Source organism: Brienomyrus brachyistius, unplaced genomic scaffold, assembly GCF_023856365.1.
Source record: "Brienomyrus brachyistius isolate T26 unplaced genomic scaffold, BBRACH_0.4 scaffold47, whole genome shotgun sequence".
Lineage (NCBI taxonomy): Eukaryota > Metazoa > Chordata > Actinopteri > Osteoglossiformes > Mormyridae > Brienomyrus > Brienomyrus brachyistius.
Genome location: NW_026042322.1, coordinates 281,161 through 304,869, shown reverse-complemented (window position 1 = coordinate 304,869; position 23,709 = coordinate 281,161). Strand labels below are relative to the sequence as shown.

At 47.6% G+C, this 23,709-nt stretch overlaps 1 protein-coding gene across 1 annotated transcript in view; it reads right to left on the bottom strand.

The window, feature by feature from the left end:
• tet2 (tet methylcytosine dioxygenase 2) overlaps window positions 1-23,709 on the bottom strand; it is a 31,799-nt gene that overhangs the window by 7,280 nt on the left and 810 nt on the right. The window contains exons 2-6 of the mRNA XM_048999711.1: window positions 3,064-6,078; window positions 2,736-2,826; window positions 2,547-2,640; window positions 1,960-2,168; window positions 91-241 (exon numbers count right to left, since the gene is read on the bottom strand). Of these exons, the coding sequence (XP_048855668.1) occupies window positions 91-241; window positions 1,960-2,168; window positions 2,547-2,640; window positions 2,736-2,826; window positions 3,064-6,034 (3,516 nt within the window). The 5' untranslated portion in view covers window positions 6,035-6,078. The remainder of the gene's footprint in view (window positions 1-90; window positions 242-1,959; window positions 2,169-2,546; window positions 2,641-2,735; window positions 2,827-3,063; window positions 6,079-23,709) is intronic.

The window sequence follows — 23,709 nt, the reverse complement described above, 5'->3', positions numbered from 1 at the left end:
CAGCAGAACATGACCAACCAAACCCAAAACTGACAGAAACTGATTCACAATTCAAGACGACCCCATTTTTGTTGTCCTGTACTGGTTCACCTCTTTCAGGTCGTCGCCCAGGAGTTTGAATTTCCTGGGAATTTTGCTCCTGGCAAACTTGCAGCCGTTGTAGTACATGCTCCAAGAGCAGCCGAAGGAGAAGGATGCCCCACAGACATCCTGGTCCAATCCCTGGCATGCACACGTCCTCCTGAAGAAGAGGAAAAGAGAAAGAAAATGGTATCACACTGGAAGGAGCAATGAAATAGACCAGGCTTTGGAAACTCATAGTGTGGGAAATGAGTGCCCCATCAGTCACTAATACATTTTTTCACTGCCCATCGAGTATGTTACTGGTGACTGACAGTTGCAGGAATCCCACCCACTGCAGGTTTTGAGGCCTTGTTTATAACAGTTGTTTCTCCTGGTAATGGAAGGGTCTTATGTCTAATTTTCAGAATCTTGTCTGTGACCTATAGCAGTGTTTCCCAACATGGTCCTCGGGGACCCACAGTCAGTCCACATTTTTGCTCCCTCGTAGCTCCCGGTAGGAGCTGGGAGGGAGCGAAAATGTGGACTGGCTGGCAGGGAGCTTGGAGGGAGCGAAAATGTGGACTGGCTGGCAGGGACCTGGGAGGGAGCGAAAATGTGGACTGGCTGGCAGGGAGCTTGGAGGGAGCTGTTCCATAGCAATGACAGCCAAGCATTATGTCTGTTTGATGACCGTACAAGTCACCTGAAGTTTTACATCCCTGATTTAAACATTCATGACTAAGGTCCAGCTGGCTTAGGGTTAACTTTGTTATTACAGTGCATGTGAAGCCCCTAAAGGCTTCTTTTCATTCAGGATGTGTTGGTCTCACAAAATAAAGGTTGAACACAGATGACTGTGTTTAACTGTGCAGCTACTCTGTAATTAAGAGTGGAAGTAGACGATAGTGGTTTTGACTGCACCAGGGTTGGGAGAGTGAGGATGAGAATGACTAAGATTAGTCCTGTACAGACAGCACAGGCACCCACATGCTGGAAAGATGTCCTGTCCTGTTTGGGAATCTGCCCTATGGCCAGAGGGCATGTTGAGGCAGTTATACTGTCATGTCGGTGAAAAAATAAAGATGGGGTACAATTCGCAGTTACACAAAGAACGCGACAATATGCTGAAGATGTTTATCAGGCACTACAATTGTGGCCACATAATTTTCAACTGTTTTTCTGTGGTTCACACATTCCATTCAGATTGGACAAGGACTATACCCCCCCCCCACCCACCCGAGAGACAGCCGGGGGAGGGGATGAAGGGGACCATTGACATTTCCAAAACAAGGGGCCCTTCATGTGGTGTGCCCGCTGACCCTCACGCCCAGCCACACTATCCGTCAAACCCCGACAGAAAGCCCGGGCTGCCCCGCTAACTCCAGCGCCCAGGCCTCTGTGGACGTCTTTCATCGCACAGTAAACTGTTTATTTTTCCATCCGTGGGTCTCCTGGTCTGCGATCTGAATGCGTCCCCTTGTCCGCAAATTCCCACTGGAGCCTGTTTAACTATTCTTATGTGTTAAATATACACGTACTTGGTATAATTATTGTCTCAGAGTTTGGCAGATATTTCCATCCCAAATGCAAAAATATGTCAAATTTATTACTTAAACTCAGATGTGGTGAGATGCAAGCATGGGTTCAAGCTATCATATGCTATAGCCTAGGACCACAGAAGATATTAGGGCCCCACGCTACCTCAGGAAAAATGGGAGAGCAACACCGGAGTTTGCGTGCCCCGATGAGTCGGTAGTCTAAGTACCTCTAGACTGATGCCTATCTTCCATGTCAGGCTAAAGATACCCATGCAGTCTAAGGGAGACTCCCACGACTCTGCACATCTATGGTGACAGATGGGGTCCCACAACACCACAGATCCATGGTGGCACTCACTCCTCGTTCAAGGCGCATCGGCGATTGGTGAGGGCTCCGTGTTTCCTCAGCGTTTCGCTCAGCTCACTGTAGAGACGGTCGGCCAGGCTGGTGGGAATGCCCTCCCAGATGAGGATGGCCACGACCAGGCAGGCCGTCGCGCATGAGTGCCCCGCCCGCTCCCGCACCAGCACCAGAAGCTTCTCTTCCACACTGGACCTACGAATCACCTGCCGTGCCACAGTGAGACCCCCCCCCCAAGTAAGGGCACCGAGCCAAGAAAGAAAAACACGTGCCTCATATTTCCTGGGCAGCTACACCTTAAAAAGCATCAAAGTACATTAACAGTGAACAGAAAAAGGTGTAAGCAAACATCCTATGAATATATAGGAATTACTGATAAAAAACTTGTGCCATTGTCTCTTCTCTAGGGGGCGCTAACAATCAAAGATGCGACTTAGCTGCATGCTGTGACAGACATCGTACTACACAATTAAATCAATGAGCGATGTCAGCTATTCAGGGGGGTCTAATTGTTTTTACTAGGGTACCACAGAGATAATGCATGATTATACACGCCTACCGTGCGCTTCACTAACGAGGCTTACCCATTTAGCTATAGGACACCCCTGTGTGCTCTTCCCTTCCTTCCCAGTGTACACAACTTTTTCAATCCTGATACAGCTCCCCTTCTGTCCAAACCTGATGAAGACCAAGAAAGCAGCAGAAGATGGTTCAGTAACAGTGGGCTACTGTTTTCACACCTGGGGCAAAGCAAGCAAGGGTCTGGTTCTCACCTTGCTTCCATGAGTTCCCGAATGCTGGCGATATTCGGTGCTGTCCCAAGGTGTGTGTAGTAGGGCCCTTCATCTTTCTCGCTGAGTTGCTCTGGTCAAAGCAAACAAACATGTTACGACCAGCCTATTTCCTTAGCAAACTGTGATATTCCCCATAGTTGCATAACCTTTAACAGGTGAAGGTTCTGCTTTAATCCTGGATCAGCATTTAATACATGAATCAAAAGCTAAATCGAAAAAAGCTAAATAAAAAAAAAAACTCGAAGGCAGGGTGGAACACATAACTCTACATCGATGGCTCGTAAAATTATATCTATAGGGGTCTTACCAACACAACGGCATGATGGAATGTCATATTGAGTTTTCACAGGGGTGTCCAACAAATTTTTGACAGGAGTGTTCAGCAATTTCATAGGAGATTCAAGGAAAAAGTTGAGGTTAGGCTCCTTCTTTGTTGGCGTCCTATTTGCTGGAGATTTCTTCAGAGCTGCAGCTATTTCTGCCTCACTCAAGTTTGCGTTGGTCGAGAAGACAGTGACTGCCCCCGATGACTCTACTTTGATCTTGCTGGGATCCTTCATTACCAGAGACGTCCTCTCAAAATGCAGAGAGTGCTGATACTGCTTCAGCTGCTGCTCCATGGTGGCGATTATGCTGCTCCTCTGCCCCTGTCCGCACGGTACCTGCGTGGGCTCTTGCTTCACAGATGGCATGGTGGTCTTCTCTGGTCCTTGGGCCTGTTGTGGCAGATGGACTGTGTACCTTGGGTCATCCTTGATTTTGATGCCCCTTGGCGGAGGTCGGCCATCAGTCTGTCTCTGAAAACAGTGCATCCGAAGGGCAGCATGACTTTGGTGGTCCCCGTATGGATATCCTGGGGGTGGTCCCCGTGGAAACTGAGAGCAAGACTCCCGCACCTCCGCCTTGGGCTGCATTGGGCAGGCTGACTGCCCTGACAGCTGTGGGTTTAAAGCACCTTGTGATAACTGAGACTGAGGTCGCACCGGTGACTCTTGGAACTCCGTGTGACTTAGCTGCCGCGGATAATGTATCTGCTGCTGTGTCGACTCCTGAGCCACAGCACCATCTGCGCCGCCGTAAAGTGAGTCACTTGGAGGAGGCTGTGTGCTGGCTGGCCTTGGCCCAAAGATCCCCGGGTTGTTCCCACCGGATGGGTTCGGTCCAGTTACCTGGGGTTGCTCTGCCTGATTTTGAGGTTGGTAATCAGGTTTAAGCTGGTTTTCCATATACTCCTCTAGCTTGAATCTATCCAAGGGATGAGTCTGAGCTTGCCTCTTAATAGAGTCCTGTAGTTGAGATGCGTCTTGATGTGAGGCACCCAGGGTCATGGCTGTCTGTGGTGGGTGAGATGCTGGTGATAGCTGCTTCTGCAGAAAAGTTGGGGATAGGATGTCCTCTATATCCTGGTTGTGCTCATCTAAGTGCTCTCGCTGCGTCTGGATGCCAAAGGGATTTTCACCTGGCTCTGGGGATCCACTGCGTCCTGAAGGAACGTGTTGTTGATTGCCTGGAATTCGAGACTGCGCTGGCTGGCCAGGATGGGTGTAGGGGGTATTGTACTGCATATCAGGCCGTGCCAGGCCAGGGCTGTAGGCTTCTGGCATCTGCTTACCCTGCCGCTGAAAGGCAGACTGAATGGAGAACCCCACAGGAACCCTCATCATCGAGCCGGTGCCCGGAGATTGACCTTGGTTTGGCACGCTTCTCCCCGACTCGTGTTGCGACGGCGCGCGTAGGCTTTCCCATGACAACCATGGGGGGCCCGGCGGGCGTGGAGGTGGCGAAGAATTCAAATCAATCCAGTTCACCTTGCGGTAAGTACTGCCTTGTGGTGACATGGCCTCCCTTGCCTCCTCATTAAAAGGCATTTTGTTCTCTGTCTCAGGGCCTGGCGTTTCACTAGCTATCAGAGAAGAGGGAGGTGGTGACTTCTCTGTGGAGCTGAGAGATATATCATTGGGCTTTGGTGGATCAGACTGAGTTAGTGCCATAGAAGTCTGGGGTTCCTGTTGGCTGCTGGTCTCAGATGGTTTGGGTCTATCCACTTGTGTTGCTGTATACTGCCCAGGCCACTGACTCATCTGTGCACCCTGGAACTGGTGGCTAGGCTCTGAATCTTCTGCTTCTGGAATCCTTGCCCCAGTACTGCTGGAAAAGGGGCTAAATCTGCCAGCCTCCTCCATTGGAGCTGTGGATTTGAGTGCTGTTGTGAGAGGCAAGGACTCATGATTAGACTTCAGGTACTGCTTTTGGTCTGTTAGCTGGAAGCAGCCATCACCATTCTGATCCTGTGAGGCATCGCCTGCTCCTGTGGGTGGAACAATGCCAGTTCCCTCAGGAACCTGTCTATCTGGGTTGAGAGGGTAGGGCTGGTCCTGCTGCTGGTGGTGCCCTTTGCCAACATGACTGGGGTACCCATTAACAGAAAAGGGAGCATTATAAACATTGCTGTTGCCCATCTCCAGCGGCATCTGGTTCTGATGTCCTGAGATGGACATTTGGGATGAAATGGGTACACCTGAGGTAAGGGGTGGAGATGGGGTCGCCTGATCAGGCATGTCACTTGCCAGTGGTCTCCTGATGTCATTTTCTTGAGCTGTGATGCTCTGGGGTGCAATGGACACATGATCCGGGTAATACTGAGACAACGTCTTCTCTAAAAGCTCACCAGGCGTGTCCCCCATGGAGGAGTAGTTTACTGTAGCACCATTGGGAATTGGCACCTGTTTATTCTTTGAAAGTGAGAAAATGTCCCCGTTGGAGAAGCTGCAATTTTTCTTCTCCAGCTTCTGCTCCGTCAGCAGAACGTCACAGGTGAACTCTGCAGGCTTTGTAAGTCCCGGCAAAATTGCTTCACTCTCCATATCCACATGTTCTGTTTTGTCCCATGAGGCCAGAGCGGTGTCCTCTGCTAGTGCATTGTCCTCGTCGTGCGTCTTGGAGTCCGTTTTCAATTTCTTGGCCTGATGGAGTTCCTGCAGCCCTGGCTCGCAGATCGCATGCTTCAGTTCTCCATTCGTCAAGCATGACCCTTGATCAAAAACGTCCTGTGCACCAGCGGGACTGGCGCAGCTATCGTGAAGCCTCTTCATTCGGTTGATTCTAGCACCACGCTTGAAGCGGTGACTGTCGGCATTCCCGTTGAGCTGACGGGACGGCATCTCCGACTGGCTGCCATTCTGCAGTTTGGCAACCAGCTTCTCCGGCTGAAGAACGGAGTTGAATTGCACTAGTTGTAGAGTTTCTTCCGTCTCATGGTTGGCCTTTTCTGTTTCCATCTGGCCTACTCTGGGTCCATCCACAAGCCTGCCCCCACTGCGTCCTGGCAGGAAGAGATAAAGGAAGAGACACAATGTGAGGATTTGCGACTAGTACAAGTTTCAGTTATATCTGGGTGTAGGTGAGTAAATGCTTCTTTTAGGATGCAATGTTTGTTTTTCCTTCGAAGCAACATCAATAGCAAAGAGAAACCCAGCAGCACATTTGATTCAGCACATCAGGGATGTCCATCTTCTGGAAATCCTCAAGACATTGCTGTGATTTTATTTGGGCAGCCTTAGGCAATTTCATCGGGGGAAAAAACACCAGTAGGTGACAGGATATGGTTGGTACAGAGTTAAAATCCCTTTTCGAAATGTACTTTGAGATCGTACAATTGTGTGACATATGAAAGCAACAGAGGTCATTGTAGGATAGTGGGTGACCACATGACCGCTCTACAGACCTAACTGTCTATCCTGTTCCACAACAGTTAGCGTGCATGGCAATTTTTCGGTAAGCCAGACTCTAGCAACAGTTCCAAAACTGCTGAAACATTCACGGCATCCTGACAAGGTTTGCTTACAGCTGTTCAAGCAGTGTCCCTGGTTGACCATCTCAAAAATAGATTAACCGGCTAAGAAATGTGTCTCTAGAAAGCTAAAGGCACACTGCATGTCTGCTGAGCAGTGGGGTGGATGAACTTGACCAGGAGATCCATGGGTTATTTAGCACCAGAAAGTAATCCCCTACAGCATTTATTTTGCACTAAGCCTGCACATCGAAGAATAAAGACCTCATTCTGTTATAGCTTCTTGGGCATATGAAATGGTTACGTATATCGAGGGTCATGGTTTTGCAGGAAATTATTCACATTTTGGGCTCCTCACGTTGCCATAAACAGTATCCAGGACACAGTTTGGGCAATTAATGCCATAGATAAGAAGCTTTCCGTTGAAATGGCTGACACACTGGAAGGTGTCTTAACATAGCAAGCCAAACACTGAAAGAACAAAGGTGACTTCTGTACGCCTGCAAGATTCCCAGGAAAACTATTAAGTCATTTTCATTGGATGCGGCAACTGTCAGATATTTTTTTTTTCTATCGCCTGGATGTAGTCCTTTGTATTATCACTTGTTGATAATGCTTCCCTTGCTGCTATATTCTGTAGCCTTGTATGCTTAAAAATAAAAATCACTTTGGTGTGTTTATTTTGATGTTTTTTCTACTCTTCCCGCATTTAGAATGAATGTCAATTCGCTTCCCGCAGGTCCCCCCCCCCCCCCCCCCCCCAAATGTCTGGCATTGAACCCTGGCAGCTTATTGACGAGGGTCGCCATGGCGACATTCAGCTGCTACGGATCAGTGAGGTTTCATGCCACTGTTGGCTCTTTTGGAATAGCGAAGCGTGTCAGCGGCTGTGCCAAGGAGCTCTTCACCTTTTATCTCAAGGAGCGGCTCGTTAGCAAAACCCGACCAGCTGCTCGTTAGCAAAACCCGACCAGATGCTTGTTAGTGAAACCCTACCAGCTGCTCAATAATGAAAACCTATCGGCATAACTCGCATACTTCTGTTGCGATGAACAATAGCAGGATGCATAGACCGCAAGAGATGCTCAACAAAGAACTGCGAATGCATCACTGCGTACGTACAGTGTGGCTGCAGCTAGCTCATTTACTAGGCAGCTAGTCAGTCTGGCTGTTGGTTCTGTGATTTCTATTAAACAGACATTATGGGTACTTGTTGTATTCCAAGCTTAGAGCAGCACTTGTGTGTGATCTTCAACACTGGCTGCCCAAGGATTCCCAAAGAAATATATGTATCTGGATAACTAAGTCTACAGAAGCAAAGGCATTACTGATTAACAAAAAAATCGAGTGCTTTGGTATCTTCCAGTGATACCAAAATAAATGCTAACTTGCTATTAACTAAACATTCTCACAAGATACCATTGGGCTATTCCAGTATGGGCAAACCTTGGTCCAATGCAAGCGAATAACTGACTGATCCCCCGTCCCCTTAGCCAGCCATGACCGACTATCTTGTCTTCACTCTAATGCGGACTGATGGACATTGAGGCATGTGACTCGCGAGCCCAGTGCTACAGAGCGCCAACACAGCAGAAAGCAAGCCCTATCTCCTCTTTTCACATTGTGCAAGTTCTACACTTCCTTTCCACTTCTTGCTGTGTGATGCCTGTCATGGGGGAGGGGGGGGGGTTACACAATTAACAGCTCAGAAGTGGTCAAGCGTTTCTAGGCTGTTAAAAGCGATGCACCCAATCTGGAAAGTATTGTATTAGAACAGCCCGTTCAGACTGACACCTGACGTACATGTGCGACGAGTCCTCTGCCCTTAAAAATTCAGGAGCCACTGCCGAAATGCAATAACCGAAGCCTTCACCTGTGACAAATTTTTGAGGTACACGCAGTGACCTCATCAGCAGAGCGTTTTGACACATCCCAAGCGTGCTCTGTCTCCGCGCCTACGCCTCGTGTTTCGGCAGGGGGAGCATCGCCCGTGGCACAGCGAGGAACCCCCGCAGGCAGAGGCGAGGACGGGAAGCACGCTCCGAGCGACATCACGGCTTCTCCCCAGGAGCAAATATAGATCTCGCTGGCAGCGATTTTGGGCCGCCGCGAAGAGCGGCCATTAATGCGTGTCACATCCGCGGCATCTGCGAGGCAATTACCGCACGGCAGGGCCGGGGCGCCGCAGTCTAATCCATCATAATTACGAGCCTCTTCCCTGCTGCAGATTCAGCGGCAGTAAGGATGGGGGGGGGGGGGTGGGGGCTGGCTGGCAGAGGAGCAGATTCACCATAGGAGTGTCACACCTGCTCGCTGCACCTTGGCTCATGGGGCCGCTAATGCTTGTCGACAGAGCCGCCGGGTCGGCGGCAAGCCGTCACCCTGACACGGATTGATGCGATGTTGCGGGTGGAGGCGGCGGGCACACCACCCCACATGCGCCGTGAGCGAGCCGCGAAAATAAACCCGATGACGCAAGACGGCAGGAAAACACGTTTCACTCAATCCGCTCACAAACTCAAAAGTCTGCAGGTGAAGTTGCGTAACACATTATAAAATCATCCCCTCGAACTACGAATATTCACCAAAATTCATTTATTTTTATGCAAGAACAGTTTTACGAAAGCAATAAGTAGTATGACTTTAGACCTAATATAATTTTTTTATTAATAATTTTTTTTTATTAGTGTCTTTTCCATGCACTAACTAATCCTCAAACTGCTGTGAAAAGCACCTGAATGAAAAATCTGCCACAAGTTCTTCTGCACAGTCCTGGTGTTAGAAGATTTCTCCGGCTCTGATTAATGGTGGAGAATCATTCTCGCATCTTTGCAGCACGTAATATGGGCAGCTTTGGGTTCTCGTAACATGTTGATCCCCCCCCCCGCCAAATCAGAGAATGCTTCATATCTTTATGTTCGTAGCCCTTCTGGCCTCAGCACGGGCAGAAGGTGCAACGGTTGAAGTTCGATGACGGGATAAGAAAGGCCTGGTCTTGGAGCTTTGAAATATAATTAGAGCCAGCTGTGGATGCATGCGAGGGGCTCACTGCCAGGGCACAGCCTGCGGGAGAGAGATTGTGCTCTGTGCAGAGTGCCGAGAGACCGGCCAGGGTGCATGATTGTGTGTCACTTGGCCCAGGAAAGATTCCCTCATTGAAGCCGATTATCACGTATGGAGCCCATTATCTCATCGCTCATGATCACAGGAGACCAGCCATCACCTTCAAAATACATCTGTTTTTCACTTGCCGAGCTCATATCGAGGGAAATACCTTTAAGACTGAGGTCAGGAGGCGAATGTAGGGACCAAATCTTCTCCCTGAAGTGGAGGAGCATCGAAATTAAAGAACTGTAGCATTAATCAGAGCCGGAGCTATAAGGTTAGGAGAGATTCGATCTCGTAAAGGTCACAGTAGGCATGCCTGGTAAATGCTGGGGTTTTGCTGCTGGGAAGCTACCCGCATACAAGAGGAATCTGTAAATTTACCGCACACTCTCACCCTGTAAATCACTGCGGTTGGACTCTGAGGCTGTTGATATTGATGGCATCGTCCCGTGGAACGTTTACGGCTCATGCTCTGGGTATTAAGGCTCTAAATTTGCTGCTAACGAGCAGAGCCAGAGCGGTACTAGTGGAACTTGCGCCCATCTGCCTACCGTCACTCCTGCAGACGCTCACGCTGATCAAAGCTCAATGACAGCATGGAGGTCATCTCTCGACGGCAACAACAACAACAGTAAAGATTTATGGGCTCCACAGTCGCAGTGCTGAGCTTCAGGTCCTCATAGCACTAGTTTTTTTTTTGTGGAGGGGGGGGGGGGTCTCATGAACATCAGCATGGATGGTTTGACGGGCCTGCAGACTGCCTTTGTGCAACTGGAAGTTAACAAGGCTGATGTTCATGCTCCCTCAGATACTCAGAGTGGGCTATTGGGTTTCTATTTCTTATGCGGTTTTGCTGGCCTTTTGAGTCTTTTGCAGGAAATCATTGGAAAGCAAAGAAAAACGAACAAAAAAAAAATCACCCTTTGTACTTTGGGAGCGTTTAGTGCATTTAACAACAGCAATGAAATAGGAACATTGCAGGCAAGTGAATGCGTGCATATGAATGGAGACTGCTGTGGAGCTGTCCTCCCTGAAACTGGCGGAGGGCCCAGTCCACTCCAGTCTGCTTGATAGGCCGCTCCAGAGCTTAGTGCCGGCACAGTGGAGTAGAGTCAAGCCCAGAAGCACGTCACTACTGGATACACCCACAAAGAAAAAACAGTCCCAAGAAAAGAGCACAATAAAGCCAGAGGCCAGAGATCCCCGCTGAGCACAGCGTACAGAAAACACCCACGTCGACTCGGGTCACTCCAAACCCACCCCCTTGCATCCTGTCTGACTTAAATCGATCATGTGATCCACCTCTGCTTTCTGTCTAGGGATTTTGAATCCCCGATTCACTTGGGGAAAAAAAGCAAATGATAGTTTGAGAAAGAGAATGGAGGTCCATTGTTAATTAAGAGACATGTTCGTATTTAATGATGAATTCTGTTTGGGGAAGTTTTCTGTCGGAGTTGCAAACAGTGGCATCTTGTCGGTTGCCGTGAGGTATGCGTCAGTTCCTCCTGAGGCAGCATGTTCATCACCAGACCCCGTTATTAATCTGAGCCCGTTGGGTCCCAGGGTCTGTTCTTTGCCAGCTGTTTACCTCTCCGCCCCCCCCCCCCCCCAAAAAATGCAGCAGTTTATGTTAATCTAGCATCCGTGAGCTCACTTGTGCATGGAGGCGATCACAAAGAGATGACCCCGATTAGTGTGTAGTCTCTTAGAGTGGGTTTACCAGTATTTATAGTCTGTAAGGGGGGCACACTGTACATAGTGAACTTGTGTCATAGTGTTAAATAAAGTTCAGGGGTTCAGAGGGCGATAGTTCAACTGTCAGTTAGTCTCTTTGTTTCTGGAGTCTCAGTGGGTGATAAGAGGAATTCAGGAATTCATTTTTTGTCCCGTTCATTTGGATCAAGATCATGTTAGTAAATGCTCTCGCTTTTCAGTCTTTACTCTTTTTTTTAATCTCTTATTATTTCTCTGTGTATTACACCTTTATTATGACGTGTTCGGTTATTATTTGTTTTTTTCACAACAAATTGGAAATATCTTTAAATATTAGAGCTTAATATGTTAAACAGTTAAATGGAGATCAAGTAACTCTGGGACACGTCCTTGTTTTCCACCGACGCCATTTACGGTTGCGGAATCCGCTACAGTAGTCATGTGATGCCGTGTGAGTAATCGCCGAGTGTTTATCCATAAATACTAGGAAGAGCGCTTGGGTGAACGAGGTCAAGGCGGAGAGCCGGGTCATGTGACCTCCGCTGATAGGGACAGCTGCTGGAAGCCACGTGTGTTCAGCATAAACAGAGGGGCCACGCCACGTGGTGAACTGCCCACTCCGTCGTATATTACATGATATATAGGGCAACTCCCTGGCCATTTGTGTGACTTGAACTTGCAGGTCTGACTCCTTAATCACTGAGTTAACTGCTGCACGGTGAAATCGGCCTGGGTTGGGAGGCATGGGAACATCATAAATCAGCCCCTGCAGGTCCCCTCTATAACGCCTCTGAGTTTGCCCTTATCTCGAGTGTACACTTCCCCTTCTGGTTCCAAATGGCCACGTTAATATGTTCCTGTCCTAAATTAAAACGGAGGATGTTCTATAGCACCACAGGCAGTAAATACCCTCCTGGGAAAGGAAGGAGTATGTTTTTGATCTAATACCTCATTACATAAACATGCTATAAGGATTAGATTGATAGTTGCCATCTATCTCAGAATGGTTAGGCACTTGGGAAGGAAGCTATAGCTGGGGTCCTTCAAGGCAATACATGTCTTTGTCCTTACCCTCCAAGCAACCTCCATCCATAAAGGAGAAGAAACTGCAAATGCAAATCCTGTCTTCATTTGAGGCCAATTAGATTAATATATTTTTTACTTGGTATGATATGAAAGCCAAATCCAAAAGTACTCAACATGTAGATGGGAGTTGGGCATATCCTGACTCTGTTATATCACTTGCTATATAACATAATTACTTCATTCCCTGTTATAAATATTATTAATTATTATTATTGTTATTATGTCCTGTACATCAGTGGACAACACAGTTTTCAAGTGTATTTGTCAGAAGAAATAATGAATAATATACTATAAGAAACATTAATTTACTCATATTGAAAGATGCTTTCAGCTGTTACTTACAAAATAATTGTGCAGCAAGGAGTGTGTAGTAGCATACAGTTTAAGGGCATGAACGTTTTATGGGTTATTGTCCCAGGAGTAACGCTGCTTTACACCTCGGAACAAGGCACTTCATTTGAATTGCACTAGTAAAAGATCCTGGGGTGAAAATTTCTAAGTTGCTTCAGGTAAAATTGTTAACTCGGCATAAATGAATTAGTAGAAGTTACCGGTGGCATGGACCTCCCAGCGTGGCCCAAACACAGAGGCGAGCAGGCGTGGGTGCTGTGTGGTGCTTTGCAATGTTAGCTCTAGGATAGCAAGCCTCCATGCCACTGATGGTTATTCAAACAGAACAACGTTGGGGCTCTGCGCACACCGAAGGGTATCCACATGAAAACAAATTGCCCACAGTGCTGCCTGGAGAGTAACGGCGGCATTTGCATCATTATGAATGAAACACAGAGGAATTCCTCACAACACTTTATTAAGTGGAGCTATGACCGGCAGAAGCGATTGCAATTGGAATGAAAACCCATTTCAGAAGCCAAGAAAACGCGAAATAAAAAACAAACCTTAGCCCAGATTGTCTCCTGACATTCGTCAAAACCTCTGACTGTGGAAATATTTCAAAAATGTGAGATTTCCGTCTCCTCTAAGACCTGAAGGCAATTTTGTTTTTATAGACACCAAAGGGGCTGTTCATTCAAACAGAGGAAACCAGAAATATTCCTTCAAGATGAATTTTAAAGACTCAATTACTGACTCTCCTTTGTAATAATGGTACAGAAAGATCCAGCAAACAGTAGGTGTCTCTTTAACTGTGCATGTGTGTTTGTTCTGCCTTCTCTGAATAGGCATCTTACCAACCAAAAGCAAACACTGTAGAACATGAGGAGTTTGTTATAAGCCGGAAACATAAAAGCAGAAACAACGTACAGTGGCACTTATGTTGGTTGAGATTTTTTATCTCCAGTTTTGTTGTCAGGCAACATTATGCTATGAAGAGACCTTGTGTTCAATTTTCTTAACTTAAATGTTAACACTGTAAAATAATGCATCCGAAACCTCCTCGCATTAGCCTGAAGGTGACTCTGAAGGCCAGAAGCTATACCACTGTTTCTTAGACTGTAAAAACTAACAGACGATGAAGCCTGGGTGATGCATTTAAGCATTACAGAGTCATGTGTGACGCTGCTCTTTTTCGACCTTAAATAAACCCCTGACCCTTTTTTTAAATGCTCCTGGCTCAGCAGATGATGGCATCGCCGTAAATTTCTTGGCAGGGATGCTTAACTTAAAGCAAATTCCGCAATTCGAATGACGTACCGCATGTAGTGGGTGAACGGACTCGGACTCCTGCTTAAAATGGGCGTTTCTCAAGGTGGTCACCCGCCAGCATGCATGCTTTACTGCTTAGTTGACTACTGGGCAGTGTCCAGGATGGTCCTGGTAGCTTAATTTATCACAGATAGTAAATACTTTGGAGCCCCTTCCCCTAGTGGTGTTTTGCTGCAGTTCCCAGGAAGCGTCAGTGTTGCGCTGTGCCGGCTGCTGACTGCTGGATTAGCCGCTGCCTGCTACCTTCACTGTCACAGTACCATGCCCTTTGTCATCGCATAATTACCACGGAAGTCCTCGAAGCTTCAGCCTTTCTGACGAGACCCAAGTCCCAATTTGCATATGAATCGGACGCTGGAGAAAGTTCCCCCCAATCACCACAATGGGGCTAATTGGTGTTTGTCTCTGACCACAATGGAGGCGTGGTCTCTGAGACACAATGTTTGTCTCCCTACCTTCACTGCATGTTACTTCACGTTCTCATGAGACACATAAGCATTTCACAAACTCACGCATGAAGGAAATAAGGGCTGATATAGGTTATTTCAGCTGGAATGTGAAAGAGTCACCCCTGCATCTTACAGCTAGACATGGTCACCTCACTTTAGTGTTTGCTGCTATGTCTAATCCTTAATTTCTTTCTGTATTTTTACATTTATTTTCTTTATCAGACACTTTTGTCCGAAGCGACATACAAGGGAGGCATTTTACCAACATACGGCTGTCAAGGAGTCAACTAGGCATAAGTGCAGCTAGGCTGAGCTTCCGAAAAATGCTCAAGCACGAGCATAAGCAGCTTTGATGCGAGAGCTACATAACTGTTCAAATATAATTTGACTTTATTGCAGTCTGGCTATGATATAGTGAAATGTACTCTGCTCTCCTGATTTTTAGAAGTATCTGTTCGTCAAAGACTGATTCCTGCCATTGAATGGGGCCGAGATGCTCGCTGTCCTTAAGACAAGCGGGCCACGTGTTTTCATTCTGCAGAGAGACGACTGATGCAGAAACATTTACTACAGGACACTCCAGGAAATGTGCCCCATATGTGCCGATTTCCGTAGCGATGGTCTCATTTCCTGCGTTCGCACAGAGAGTGTCCTCAGATGAGTGAATTGGAAGCTTAACTTTCAGTAGCGCAACTTAAATGACTGAGTCACATGATCGCCCAGGCTGCAGAATGTCCCCCCTCCCCACCAGTCACGGCCATGCCGACTTTGTGAGCTGGGTGTGGAATCCAGTTCAGAGTCCTGTTTTCTTTAACTGTCGTGTTTATTCATTCTTCTTTTTCCCCTGCGAGCCAACAATATAAATATTCTTTTCAGTCAAGCCGTTTGTCAAATGATTTTAACAGTGTTTGTTCACAAATCCCGCCCCCTACAATTACTGTGAGTACAGGAACCAAAGACCTCTTCCTGGCGTGAGACCAGCTTCTCTCCAGCCAGTGAGCTACAATGACAAAAAGGGGAAACTGCCTTCTAGATGCTGTTCTTTATTAAAAGTAACGTTTCCATTTCGCTTGTGTGTTTGTTTTTTTTCTTCTAAGGGAATACATTAGATCACCCCAACCAGTGGTTGCAATTTTATCCTAAGAGAATCCCCCTCCTCAAAGTAAAGTTCAGTAAAGTCTACATTGTTCTTTAGGTCTAATGGGACACAGATGGGTTGTTGTAGTAGAGATCGCATAAGTGTGTCTCCAAATACCTCACGTGCATTTTAAGGAACCTCATTCCACATGACCTTGCACCCGGTTTCCTCCTTTCTCTGACAGACCTTCTTGATTTTTTCGACCGAGTTGTCATGCGCAGCCAAGTCCGTAAGCGTGCCACGATCCACCCCGACGACGATAACAGCCTCCCTCCCCCCCCCCCCCACCCAATGAGCTCCGCCTTTTGTTCTCAGGGCTGGTCCTTGTCTCGTCCTGCTGCCACATAACCTGTTGGGTGGGAATGCAGCGGGACTCGCGCAGCAACCTGTGTTTGTGCTTAACTGCTGAGCTGGAGATTTTTATCTGCGTTTGCCTGTTTATACAGATTGCGTCGCTGGTGAAATCCAGAGTAGGTGTTTCGTATGGCTAGATAACGTCATGACCCCTCCATGGATCCATGATGCAATCTACTGTACCATTGGCCAGTGCCAACTCCGACGACCCCTGGCTCTAAGTGCGACCAAACCAAACCCACTGTTGACGTCTTGGTGAATATTTTGACCTTTGTGCCTTGTCAAACCTCTGCATTTGGAAACATGTTCTCCTTTTATCATTGAGATGTTGTTACCATGGTACACCCTACTTAGTCCTCAGTCCTGGATGTATCGTAACATAGATCATGAGGGATTCTATCTTTTAAAGGGGATCTTGTTTTGATAACTTCCACTGGGGTCTCTGTCCCCGTCTTTTTAATTTTGGTCTTAAGCACTCCACTCTCTGTTCTGGTGACATTAAACAATATTTAAATAGTTTTCACACAGGGCAGATTAGCTGCTGCTCATATACTTAAAGACTTTTGGGCGATAGTCCGCCTTTAAAATCCTGCCAGAATTTGGTCTTTGCTTTTCATCCTGAGCCTCTCAGCATGCTGAAAGTCTGGCGAGTTGCTCTCCCGAGCAGGGAGATTAGCCCTCTGTCTCAAGGGTCACCAGTGAGACACAGCAATTGATTATTGCTTTGGCGCGGCAGATTGATGCGTAATGCTGGATCTTCGACCACGTTTCTGCTTGCTGGCCTGCAGAAGTCAGACGTTTGAGGCCACGGGTAAGTTGCTGAAGACGCAGGCCTGGCGTTAGAGGCGTCTGTGAGACACGCCATGTCGCACCATGGTTCTGATTAAGAAGAGATCTCCCAGTTCATGCCTGGCAACCCCTCCTCCTCCTCTTCCCTCCGCCCAGCCCCCTGCCCCCCTCCCCCAGGGGACTTTTCAATCTGCCTCTCACCATCTCTTTGTTTCCTAGCAAGTCAATATATCTGACTGACTTGATAAACTGTGTGCAGTGCAAAGTTAATTTCTTTCAAAGTGCACAGTATCCATGGTGACCAACTTATTAGTGCTCAAAAGCCATCTGTTCTAAACATTAACCAGGGTGGGTGGGGGGAAACAATGCCTGGTCTGGCTGTCTCCTTGTATGTCTTCTAGGGTCTCTGTGTGGGATTTGAATGGCCCTCGACATTCATAATACAACAACTACTACTTAAGCTCGCATTTTCTGAAAATATATTTCTTCTATTTTTTTTTTTTAAATAGCCAAATACCCACAAAATATATGGTTCAAAATCATGTTACATCCTATTATTTTCTTTTATGTTTCTTTCCGCCCAAAGCTAAAAAAAAAAAAGACACCTTGGCTTTTCCGGGTGTTTCCGTGTATCTGGGTAGAGCAGAACACACGAGTGTGACTCTCAGCCTCCGAGGGACTCTGTCCGGCATCTCCTGTCTTAATTGGAGTGTCTGCTCGAGCTACACCATCCTGCCTCTACTAAGTCTCTGCATTTCGTCTTCCCAGCGAAAGCCGGCGTCGGATTAAATGAGGAAGCAAAACATAAACATTGGCAAGGGAACCGTTACAGGAAGGAAATCAGATCTGCGACCCACATGGATGTTATAGATTCTCAGAAAGGTGTGGGTGGACTTTTGTAGATGGGGCTCATTTATAAATAAGACAATGTTGACCTGGAATAAACTCAAATCCGTTATACGCAGCAAGCTACGTTTACCCATTAAAAACTTCAAAACTTGGTCCTGCCCAAGCATGCGACCTAAATTCCACATGATCCTCTAATCTCTATCTCTGTCGGCCACCTTCTTCTGCTGGTTTCTGAGATGTGGACAACGATGGAACGCAGAACCTTGACCTGAGGGCTTCAAACATGAGCTGAGGCTAAAGGCAAGGCCTAAAGAAAAACGCAGAAGTGGTCTGCACAGCGTACTACACGACAGGGCAGTGCTCACACAGCTAATTCTACATTAATCTGCAATTCCATATATTTTACTGCCTTTGAAACTTCATCTTAAAAGATGACAATGCAGCCATTTAACCGGCAGAACGCAGCAAGCCGCCACTTTCAATAAACTTCATCTTGAATAGACAATCTGTTATTTAAGTTCGAAGCCAGACTTCTCCCGATGTGAAGGGGCTTAACTGTAGAATGATATACCTGCCCCCCCCCCCCCGTCCCGGCTGGGCCCTTGATACATTCCAGAACAGAAACCCAATAGCAAAGGCCCTGTTGGCTAAACCCTGCTAAAGTAGTTCACGATGTCACTGAAAGCCAATGGTAGGGCTGCTCTCCTGAAGGACGACCGATGGCAGATGTCTTCCCTCTTCGTCTTTGCGTAATAAGACAAGCGAGAGCTGGGCCTTCCCCTTTCAATTGCCGCACTCCAGAACCCTCTCTAACCACGTACCTAAAAGTCATTTTTACACTGTAAAAAAATATCTTTTAAAACTCAGGGATTGGCTTTGTGCCAAGGTCTCTCTGGGGTGAGAGGGCTGTAGAACAATCACAAGTGTTAAACGTGCTTTTGTTGAAACATTTTTCAGATTTCAGTCTCTATAAAGGTTTGTTGGTAAAACTTCCCTCCAACTGAATAATTTGAAATGTCCTAAAATAGATGAGGACATGAATCCCACGGAAGTGTGTTTTTAACACGTGTTTGGCATTTTAAACACCTTCAGGGGCGGCCCATCGACCCAGGCCTAGCAGATCACCGTTACTAAGAGCCTTCGTCTGGACATGCAGCCGTGAAACTGCACCAAACTACCTTTGCGTCTCCGCACGCACTGGATAGAACACTCAGGTTGCAATACAAGCCGAACATGGACACAGGGACAGCTGCAAGGGATGGCATGGAAAAACACAGTGACTTTACCAGCTCCGCCATGTGCCAGAGTCATCAGCACTTATAAAAAGCATGGCTGGCAATGAGGAACAGCCTTGGGTCGGCCCTGTGTCGCCCGAACGGCGTTCGTATGTGTGCTTTGTGTTGACGAACGCCTTCTCTGAAGTAAACCATCCTGCTCTTTCTTCTTTGTCGCCTTCAAAAATCTGCACAGCCGGCAGCAGGAAAACCCCAGAGATTTTGGAAACCGCGCTACCAATGTTACACCTCTTCAAAGAAATTCCGCCTCATCAAAGATCTCGAAAAAAAAGAAGAAAACAAGACAGAATGCAAGCGGAAGAAAGAGATATTTGTGCGTGACGAGTGTATGGCGCACGTGCTCTGAAGATTTCCCGTATTCGTCGTTATTTGTTTGGCCAGTGGTTTTTCGTTCATGTTTTGAAAAATCCCCCCACACCCCACCCACCCCGGACGTGAAGAATGCTTTCAGACTCAGCCCACGTGTCGAAAACTACGGCGAGACATTCCTACCATTCCTCACGTTCCAGGAGCTCCTAATTGAACAGTGACAGCAGAAGAGGACTGTTCCTGCATGGGATGAGGGTACGGCAGTTCGCAGTGAGGTTCTTCACGCACCATCCACCGACTACGCACGAGCATTACCGCCGGCTCACCCCATGCATCTCGAAAGCCTGACGCCATACCGCAACCCGGGATGTCTGCTGCTCGCTCTCTGGGCCAGTGAGGGGAAATCCGCCCCCCCCACGCTCTTCCCACCCCCTATGCATCACCAGCGCTCACCGCAGCCGCCTCCGTCGCTGCCCACAGCGGTCCCCGCAGCGCTCGAATGTCCCTCGCCCGGCGCCAGCGAAGAGCAAAAGGTCCTCTTCCGAGAGTCGGTTACGTAACGGCCTTTCCGGAATTCCGGGACACTGTTGGTAAACAGAGCGGCCACGTGCACGGCCCGCCACGTGGGGCCAGGGGGCGGGGGGAAGCTCCGGCTCACCCTTGTACGGCTCTCCCCGTGGGCCAAACCCTGGCTCCGATATCCTAGCCCGGGGCCAATACATCTCGCCTCTGCCCATTATCCTCATTGTAAGGGTCTTCATTAGTATGTCAGTGGGCGGTTGAGGGTTTCTGGTATATTCATGGACCCCTGGTTGCCGTTTTTTTTTTTTTTTTTTAGCAGAGCCGCCTCGGCTGGCTAACCCTGTAATTAATCCGTAACTCGTAATCAGAGGTCAGCAGGTGCCACGTTGCTCGGCGCGAGTCAAGCTGCGAGAGACCCGGGGGCGGGATGGGGATTAGCACAGCCGCCGCAGAGCCGCCATTCACGCTGGCTCATCATTCACTCGTCAGAACTGCGAGTTTTCAGGTGTTTCCTTCTGCTCACATTAGACGCGTCCGCAGGAACCTGCACGCACGGCCTACCGTAGCGAATCCGGACTGGGGAATGCCTCCTTTAGAGGCCACGTCCTTCTCAGCCATACCCGTGTGGGCAGCTCGTGCGCCTGGTTAGCGTCAGCTGTCATCTGCTCCTTATTTGTTTGGGAACTTTATCCCCAAACGATAAAACCATATGGATTGATGAAAGGAGGGAAATAAAATGTGCAGAATCTATATCAGGATTTCAGTAGCGGACACCCATTTTCACTGCCTGCCCCTTGCGTATGACAGCAGAATGGCTGGAATGAGTGACTGTGAAATGAGTTCATAGTCCGTCCCCTGAGATGAGTCTGGTTACTACACCCATTGACTGGTTACTAAGCAATTTGGTCGGCTCTTAGCCTCCCCCACGCTGTGCGTCCTTTGTTTGGGGTCAGTGTTCAGAATTGTTCTCGGGTGTCACTGTTTGGCCTCCAGTCCGAAATATGAACCCTGGGATAGCGGGGTCAGGGGTTGGACCGGCCCATTGTGACGCACGGCGTGGTTGTAGAGCGCCATGGCGACGGAGTTTTGGCGGAAACGGCAACAATTCTCCGTGGCTTCAGGAAAACGGCGTGCCGAGGGGGAGGGCTCTCCCATGCAAACGACCTGCCATTTGGGTCACGAAGACTGTGCGGATATGTCACACTCATCTCTACATCTCTCCTCACTCTTTTCATAACTTCACCAGTTCATTGATGACTGCCGTTCACTGTAAACTACAGATCTGGGCCAGAGATGCATTTTTTCTGCTATCCCAGGATTCCTTTCAGGTCCTCAACTTTTCCCTCCAATTCTAATGTGCATATGTAAGGCTGCCAGGCAAGAGCTACCTGCTACTTTTGCAATAAACACAGATACGTCACCCAGGAAGGTAGGCAGTCACCTGAAGTGAGCAAACTGCAGCTCCTCCGCAGCCAACTGAACCGGACTCTTTAGTCCATGTGGGGACTATCAAACAATCCAATGTATTGAGTTAACAGTGGCTGCGAGTTTCCAAGCCTCTTCAGAATCTGCTTCAGTCGACATGAACACAAACAAACGTGCATCTTTTTCTTGTCACGGACAAACTTTTTCACACATTATTCATGGTAAAAGAGTGATCTGTTTGGATTTTAAGTTTGTGATTTGGGTCCATGCAAAGTTTTGCAGGACATTTTCCTCACAGTTCATCAATCCTAAATATGCTAACTTGGTGAAACAGTATAATAAGTAAACCTTGCCAGTTAAGGGACCCTTGCGTTTGCACGGTGACTTGTCTAAACACACACAAATCTTTCCTCGTGAGTAACGCTGACAGGGCGTGGCTGGCTGCCAATGACGCACTCACTGTATCAAAACAAAGACTGTTCGCGCAACACATGCAGCGTGGGTGAGGATGGGGCCGCCGCATTTCTCAGAAGAACTGTAGAGTGACGGTCCAGGTCTGAGCATTTGATGGAAATAGTCATTAAAAAGAGATCTGAAGAATATCGGAAGTCTTCAAAATCGCCAGACCGAATTTCCTTTACTAGGTGCCGTCCCTTTAAGACTCTGCCCATCAAGTCATGGCACAGGACATCTTTGCTATTCCTGGATGTTGACCTATTGTTTTTTGAGGAGCTTTTTGGCGCTAAAGGAGTTCCTCCGTCACTTTTCTTTTCTGTTTTTTTTTTTTTTTAAACAAATTTGTTTAAAAATTTATATTTACAGAGTTCATTTATACCACCGCATTAGAGCACATTTGTCATGTTCCCCTCACAAACATTTCCACTTTACACACACACCAGCACCCGCCCCTCAGGTTGCAGGCAGCCAATCACGACACAGAGGCTTGGGAATACACAACCCAAATACACAAACAGGTAGCATACTTATCTGTCATATCGCCCTCCCTTGGGCTCTGAAGTGTATCCTAACGTATTAGCTAATACCTTAGAACGTGAAGCATTAACCTCATTCCTCCTGCCGGGTGTTAAAGGTGCATTTTACATGCGTGTCGTCTCCTACCTACCTGCGTAATGACATCAGCCTCACCTCATTACTTATCCTGTGATCCTGTTTTGCCCACTAATGCCTTTATGTGTATTGTGATGGAAAGTGGCCCCTGTTTGTGGGCCCTCGCCTCAGGTCTGTGGAGCCCCCACTTTGTTATGTAAATTGTCTACAGTCAGGGTTTCTAACGTTTCTCTTTTACGGTCCGGGGTCACCGGTGACAGCGCAGGGTGACAGCATGGAGTAACAGCAGTTAGTGTCACTTTTAAACCTCACGCATCACTCGAGCGAAACAGATTCCAAACGGTAACGATTCGTTCCCTCAAAAAACACTTTAATCAAGTGACTCACGCCGCTAATTGCATCCCTTTTATAGTAGCTATAAAAATGATCATTTACGTCTAATGAGCATTATTTTTGACACCCTTTCATGGAACGCAGCAGTTTTCCTGTCCCAAGTGTCATATTTTCTTTGTCAGTATATTAACGTTGGAAAACCGGTGCATCTGGTAACCACGACGACAGAGCGCAAGAATGCAAACTTCATACACAGCCAGTGAGTGCACAAAGTTACGCGATTTCTGTTAACGAGGACGTGTAGACCGTTTACGAAGCCCGTAAACTCCGAAAACACTATTCTTTTTTTTTTTTTACTTTGAGGCATATGGAGCGAATCAGTAAACGGGGCGGGGGGCGGGGGGTGGGGGCGGAGTTATGAAATGTGATTTAATAATAAAAAAAATAATAACTTCTGAGAGGCTGGAGAAACCTGTTCCAAATTCCTCTTTCTGTACCCCCCCCCACCCCCCCTTTAAAGCTTCTGCCCTTGTAGTGCTAAATCATCACAATTCTCCCCTTGCCGACCTCCACACACATACACACACACACACACCCCTGTACTCATACCTTTCTGGGGACTGTGCATTCACTTCTGTGGGCAGAACTCTAATCCCAACATGGCAACCTTAACCCCTACCCAGCCATAAAGTTAACCATAAGTAACCAAACAAAATGCAAGACTTTTGACTTTTGTATTTTTTTTTTTTTTGCAATTCATAAGACTGAGTTTTTTGGGAACCGAAAATATGGTCCTCACAATGCCAAAGTAACAGGTTTTTATAACATTGTGGGAACAATGTAATACATACATGACCCTCACACACACACACACTCCCTTTTGGATTGTGCTACTCTTTGTGTCTGCTTGTCATTCACTGATGAATTTGTGTGTGTCTGTGTCTGTGTGGCGGGGGGGGATCATTTGTAGGATGCACAAAGCTAGCAGTGACGCTACCTACACCTGCTATCTGGACACAGTGTGCTAAGGACTGTTTGGAGGGAAAGTGGGGGCTCTATGCAC